The sequence below is a fragment of the Olea europaea genome, chromosome 7, assembly GCF_002742605.1.
Source record: "Olea europaea var. sylvestris chromosome 7, O_europaea_v1, whole genome shotgun sequence".
NCBI lineage: Eukaryota > Viridiplantae > Streptophyta > Magnoliopsida > Lamiales > Oleaceae > Olea > Olea europaea.
Genome location: NC_036243.1, coordinates 17370832 through 17378126, shown reverse-complemented (window position 1 = coordinate 17378126; position 7295 = coordinate 17370832). Strand labels below are relative to the sequence as shown.

Genomic DNA, 7295 nt, shown 5'->3' with positions numbered 1-7295 from the left:
ATTCAATTTGAAATGGAAGGTAAACATTACAGAATGTATTTCTTATATCATGATTACAGAATTATCGAAGAACCTGCAGAATAATTTTCTCAGGAGCTTGGTAGGCCTCCAAGAAGTGGCAAACATTAACAAAAGCCCACTGCTTACTGGCACTGTCTTCACGTTTGAGATGATTCCAGCCAAATTTGATGAGTTCCTTGCGGTGATGAACAAGATCATTCTGAAGATGCTTGAGAAGCAGTGTGGCTAGCTGTAGAAGCTCAATCCTTAGGGGCTCATCATAGTCAGCAGATACCTATTGACACAAATGAAAGAAACATGATTCCCATACAGAGATGGCCACGTCCAACAGCTTGTGATGAAAGTGTTTGTAAGATAATAGCCATTAATGTGGAACTCCAAAAACATATAAAATAAATCACTTGCCTCCTCTGGAGGGTCAAGAAGCTTGTCAACAATTATCTTGACTGCAGCTGCATCAATGACCTCCCAAGTTTGGCCATTCTGGAAGGCATGAGCTAACATTGGAAGAATGAGCATTTGCATTACGACCACCATGTGATCATGGTCTAATTGTTTTATTTGAAAAAGGTTCAGAAAATGAAGCAGCAGAGTTTTTTTCATGTTCGGTGGATAGCCCTCAGCAACCTATATAGAAATATTGATAATCCATTATCGAAAAATAGAAACTGACGACGAAAGATAAATAATTAATCATATACAAACATAATCATTATACCTTAAATTTTGAACGTACCTCAATTATATAGAACTCCTTTAAGAAAGTAAAATCTATACACGTGCGAAACAAGAAGATGGATAGAATATCAAATAGCACATTAACCTCCGTTCTATCATGCCTAAAGTAATTCAGAAAACATTTGACAAGCCACTTGCTTTCTTTCACCTGCACTTATTCATAATGATTAGAATGCATTAGTAAGTTTACATAATGAAATATCATGAAACTGAATAGCCTAGCATAAATATGAGAAAACTGCGAGCATACCATAGTTAATGAGTAATTTGCTACTCCCAATAGAGGAAAAATCAGTATACATCCTCCTTTACAAGTCATTTCCAATTTAAAACATAACGCAAAGATAATAATTATATAATTATTGCCACCAGAATCTTCTCTTTGAATCAAAGTAATTCAAGAAACACAATTATTTTAATTGATTGTTGCATTTCAAGTTATTATTTGATATAATGGAATGTTCATCCTTATCAAAATATTTTTTTTATCATTGGCTATTTGATCATTTCCAAAATCAAAATCATTTCTTTTCATTCTGAATATTTCATTTCAAATTATATATTTGAGGAATAAATTCAACAAAATTATCTAATCGTACTGTTTTAATTCTGTATTATCTTTTGATCAGTTTGATGCTTATTCATAAGAATTAACGAAATGAAAATAACTTCAAGCGTATGAAGCAGAGAGAGAGAAGAAAACTTGTTTCTCTTCCTCCCTGTAACACGGCAAAACGTGAACTTATAGAGAAGCAAACTCCTTCAAGCAACCTTCTGAGAAAATTTTGAAGAGACCAGGAAGTCTTGTAATGGTTAAAAGGTAACTGTATTTAGATTTGTTTCCTGTAGGACTTTGAGAGAAGATCATGCCTCAGAGGACTTTTCATGGATAAAATGGGGAATGGATCTTGAAAATCAGAAAACCAAATTCTGAAAAAGAAACATTTCTTAATTTTTCATACTTCCATCGGGTAAAGTTAATTACACGTGTGACTAAATAAATCCATCGGAAAATAAAAATGGAAAAATCATTTCACAATAGCCCAACATAGAACTTTCGTGAAATCAATATTGAAGTGAGAATTTCAGAAAGGCCTTCTAAGAGAACTTCCTGATTGGACCAGTTGCAAAGTATTTCACTGCTTCCGTCAATACTCTAAATGAGAGGAGAAAGGGAAGAGAATATAAAGAAAGTATCCCTTTCTGTGTTTTTCTATTTTCCTGTGAGTATGAGTTAATATATATGTCCATTTGTCACATATAGCTCTTGTACTCCAGCTTAGAGAAAGCAGCAAGGAAAAGAAAAGAAGGAGCTGGTATAAACAAGGATAGAAAGTAAAATACTAAATCACACTGCATCCTTGCAGTGTGAGCTGTTAAATCTTACAAAAAAGAGAGGTCAAATCTTAAAATTGTTTATCAGGTGTAAAAATTAGAAGCAAATGTCATATCTATAACTAATAGAGAAAAAGAAATGATTCATTCCGTAGATTTAGGAAGTAAAACCAGATGTATTGAAGGGAAAAAGCATAACAAATAACGGTAGAAAATTTGCAGAGTGGTTCATAGTAAGCTACCTATAACAGGATGTAAACAAATCTAGTGATATTTACTTAGACGTCCATTTAACTTACTTGCACTAGGTTTAATTCCTGCTCATTTTGCAAACGGGAAATTCTGGCTGGGGACTTCCATATGAGAACCAATGTGTCAAATACAACACGGTTATTTTGCAACCAGCCAGGCATCAATTTTACAAGAGTCTTGATTAAAGCAAGACCCTGGAAATAGGCTTCAGATGCTGCAGCTGAAGTCGTAGTTGGCTGAACAGAACTCTCGGCTTTAGGAGTAATATGGCCGCCATCACCCATTAAAACAGCAGGCGAACTGAAAGATTCCTGAGCTGTTGATACGTCAGATTTGGGTAAAAAATCAGGGAAAGCACTAGCTAATATCTTTTCCGGTGATTTTGCGAGTTCCTCTCTCAAAGGTTGGCCAGCATCTGACCGTATTATATACATAAACCTGGATATTCAAAAAAAAAAAAGGTAGAAATGTGAACAAAAAATTCCCTGCTGGCAACTTGTAAGTCAACTAGGAAAAAGTTTCAATAATGCTTTTCTAATTACCGCCTGAAGTACTTGTCATTAGATAATCGAGTAAGAAAATAATCGACAGCAGCTGTGGGATAACGATTAAGAAATTTAGTGAGAGGGAGGCGATATGGACTGTTGATCTCGCTATAAAACTGTCCAGGTGGAAGGGCAGCTTCCAAATCAATAGTCAATGACACAAGCTCGTCTAGAAACATCCCAGCTGCAGAAGGAAGCAGATGAAAGAGCTCGATGATAGCTGCAAAAGTTCAAACAGAATCAAAACAGAACATCTATATATAATTATCATGAGCTAATGTTTGAATGTCACTAATAATGTACAAGGAGCACATCTAACCAGCTGCTATTTTTGGTTCTTCACCAGCTTTCCAAGACTTCTGGCACTGTGCGAGTTTCTCAGGATCCAACCATTTTTTGAGATGCTCCAACAATTTGCCACCTAAGGTAACATTGAACCAGTTAGATAGAAGCTCAAGCAGGCGGGCCAGACCTTGTAAGAGAGGCATGTTGAGATTTTTGGTATGTGCCAAGTTAACCAATATAGGCCTCAAACTGCTCTGCAGAAGTTCTTTTGGCATCCTTTGCTGCTGAATAACCTAAAACATGGTAAAGCAAACAATAATTAAATTTTAGAGGACAAGCCCTGCACTTAAAATAAATATCACCAAGCATTTCATAACCTAGGTAGAGATCAATATGCTGTGAAATCAATTAAGCTTAACATTCATCACTCGTATCTTTCTATAGAAGAGAGTATATAGCAATTCTGGGGACTAAGCAGCAATAAATCTCAAAAACTTATTAGGAGAGGAATAGTTGAGAAAGGTTTTCCTTCTGTTCTAAGTTCCTTTTTGATGGGTATAGGATAACCATGGACTCACATAAATGCACTGAAATTTGAAAGCTACCAAACTCAGTTTTGATCTTAATGAGCAATGGGATGGTAAAATTCAAAAATCATGACAATGAAGTCAATCATTATCATACCAGCCGAAATAAGAACGGAAAGATTAAGTATATGTGCACTTTGCTTCCCACCTACAGAAAAGTGACTTCCTAACACTGTTCTCTCAAACAAGATCCACAAATATCCGACCTTGAGTATCAGAATGCAAATCAAGAGCAGGTCCTCTAAGTGAAACAGTAAATTCTAAAACTTTCATTCAATTAATCAAATGTTTGCTAGAGTCCAGCTTAAATAAGGAACAGATGTATCACCACAAAAGAATTAAACATAATGACAGCAAACCTGTCGTAGCCCTTCCTTTGCAACGGCAACAATTTCAGATGTCCTGCTTGTCAAGGATTTGAAAAACATGGAAATGATCTTAGCTCGCAAATCTGAATGATTTTGGGTTTTAAAGTCAGACCATGACATGGCAGTGCATAAGAGTTCAATGCAAGCTGTGCGTAATTTATTCAACGATGTCGCCACTTTTGGATTCATAAATTTCGCACCCCACACAGTTTCATCAGCCTCTGCTATTTGCAGAGCTTCTTGCAGAAAATTGACAAGCTCCTGAGTTAATTTAAGAAGAGGAGGCCGCAATGCCAGGCAGAAATTCAAAGCGGTAACTGTTCCAACCTAAAATTTGCATAAGAAAAGTTAGTAATAACTTAATAAACCTCCAGACACATCAAACGAACACCAATTTCACCTGTTGATCCACGGTCTTGGATCGCAGGGATCGCATGATAAGAGGCTGTAGCAAAGGTTGATACAAAGGTTCAAGCAATTCAGAAACTTCACTACCAGTCCTACTTGCCAAAAGTGCTAAACAAGATTGCACAGTCTTTCTCACATTAACAGATGAGTTTGCATTAAACAATTCTGAAGCTAGATATCCAACAACTCCTTGAAAACTTTGTCTACGTGCTTCACTGTTTGCATCGTCAACATTATTCACTACACGAAGAACTTGCGTAAGCACCTGACTTGTCTCTTCCTGTTCTTTAGTAGTATATGTAGGAAGCCTTTTAAGAACATAAACCAGTCCCCGAACAATACGTACTTGAAAAAGGCATAAAGTTTCAACAGTGACCTTTCCAATCAAAGCACCAAGTCCCATAACTCCTCCTATTTGTGATTGCCAGGTGCTTCCATAACAACAATGCAGAAGCCGCGGTAGAAGTTGCTCAAAAACAGGAAGTCGCACGCTTGGAGGAGGTGAATAAACTGGACTGATTGAAGGACTGGAGACAACCATAGGAGTTCCAGGACCTCCTCGAGACACGAGCATGTCAGGATGTTTAGAGCGAGCAAGGAACAGAAGTGTCTCAGCAAAAACATTGAGCGCATTTAGAGCAGCTTTAGCGTGCAGTCTATTTTCATCTGCTAGTACTTCAACCAAAGCATCTAAAAAGACCAAAGGATCCAACTCTTTCAGTGAAATACTATTTCTTGGCTTAGAACTAACATTGGAATTGGTTGGAAGCACAGGACCACCAAGTGATGAGACTGAAATCGAAGTAAGGCCTGTCGGGCTCTCAACGTGAAATATCATAGCAAAATGGTGACAGATATGGACAACATAATCATCTTTGGGGTCATGTAAGTCCGGCTCCTCACTTGCAGCTATTATGGTCATCAACAGAATCTTGAACACGGATATCTCAGCCATAAGTTGGGTCTTTGTCTTGACACCCAAGTCAGCCTGCACAAAATGGTTGTAACCCATTTATGGCAACAATTATCATCACCAAATAGAGCTAGTAACCCTTGTTATCATATCATCTCATACAGCTACATATAATCATAAAACTCATCTGACAGTTCTAAAATTCAACAAACAACAACATTTAACACATTTGGAAAAAATGTAAACTTAAATCAGATAACTCTATAATTGTGTAAAAATATATTTTTACGCGTTAAGAAGATACAGCAAGCTTAGGCCAACGAAATATGAATTTAAAGATGTGAAGGCTTAAAGAGATAACTCTCAGGCTAAATCAGCATTTTGGTACCAGAAAAATCTAAAAACTCCACCATAAACAGAACAATAATGCCTCATTTTACTTATTGTATACCATAGATACTGATGGTGGTGAAGACTGACATTTGAGAAAGCTGACATATAAAAAAAGATGAGTAAGTAGAAAGCCATCAAAAGCAATACAACTTTAGAGGGAAGATATAACTGGTGTAAAAAACAGAAGCTTGTGAAGTTAAATTATGGTAAAACCACCTTGACATCAGACGTCTCAGATCTCCTCCAAGATGGATCAACTGAAGAAACTAGAAACATTGACAGTTGTCTAGATGTAGAACCATCATCAGTCACTAGTCCAGGCAAATTGAGCTGAGATGATAAGCAAACACGAAGAAATTTTAGAGCTTGTTTCCGATAGAAAGCATCCACGGAACCGTTCTTGTGCATGACAGCTACCACAGCAAGGCTAATACAACGATCTAAAGGAACCAAAAATGGAGTTGAAGGCTCAAATGTCAGGATTAATCGAAGTCCATGCTCTGGATTTTCTTTGCATTCAAGTGCCAGAGGCTCTTTGAGAAAACGTCTGTTACGACCACCTAATTTGCCAAGAAGTTGTAATGATTTCCCCCCCCAAGGATAGGGTGCAGGCCTCAAATGAGACCACAACGTCAAAATCACCTCGGAAGTAACGTTTGCCATACTTGGTTCCAGAAAATCAGGGTTCAAGCTATCAATCCAAAACTCAAGAGTCCTCAAACCAAGACTGACAAGATCATCAGTCCCTTTGAGACACATAACAAGAGGCTTCATTAAACAAGGAAGGTGAGGTAACAATGAACTTAACCGTGCAGGCAACGTCAAGCAAAGTTCAAGCAGAAGCTCCTTCATTTCTTCACCAGTAGGTCCCTCAAGCATGGCCAACAACATATTCAGACAAGATTGCAGTGAAGGAATCAAGTCCCGCAGTAGAAGTTCAAACTTACCTCCACCAAGTGCGCGAAACATCATCTGAAGAAGTTGTAAATAACCAATAGATCTCTCAACCTCAGTAGCATTTTTCATGCAAGTTTCCATCATCACAGGAACATGAGGTTGCAGTATACGTTCACATTCTGAAGGAGCCTTCACAATGGCACCAAACAAAAACTGGAAGAGATGCAAAACAAGTTTTGCAGCTGGTGAATCAGGGTGCTTCAGAACCTCAAGTTTGCTGCTCACAAGAAAATTAACTAACACATCTGCAAATGGACGAAATACTTTAGGGGTTTGCAGTAGGGTGGAAAAGATGTGCACTAGCTGAGCATTGGAAATCATGCACTCAAACAGCTCTGGCATGCACAAGGAAAACATGTCCATTAAATCTCGTGGTTCCATTATGGCCAAAATATTGGAAAAGAGAAGGGCCATTTCCCTCTCCTCGTCTTTCTCCTTGAACAGCGCCATGCAGTGCACACCACTCTTCAAAACACCAGAAGCTTTCCAAACC

General features: G+C 37.7%; 1 protein-coding gene across 2 annotated transcripts in view; it reads right to left on the bottom strand.

Annotated features, from left to right (window-relative positions):
• LOC111397213 (transcription-associated protein 1-like) overlaps window positions 1-7295 on the bottom strand; it is a 52950-nt gene that overhangs the window by 23130 nt on the left and 22525 nt on the right. For both annotated transcript variants that reach the window (XM_023024003.1, XM_023024002.1), the window contains exons 13-21: window positions 6062-7294; window positions 4532-5527; window positions 4123-4458; window positions 3211-3469; window positions 2889-3111; window positions 2394-2784; window positions 758-907; window positions 427-648; window positions 74-295 (exon numbers count right to left, since the gene is read on the bottom strand). In XM_023024003.1, the coding sequence (XP_022879771.1) occupies window positions 74-295; window positions 427-648; window positions 758-907; window positions 2394-2784; window positions 2889-3111; window positions 3211-3469; window positions 4123-4458; window positions 4532-5527; window positions 6062-7294 (4032 nt within the window). The remainder of the gene's footprint in view (window positions 1-73; window positions 296-426; window positions 649-757; window positions 908-2393; window positions 2785-2888; window positions 3112-3210; window positions 3470-4122; window positions 4459-4531; window positions 5528-6061; window position 7295) is intronic.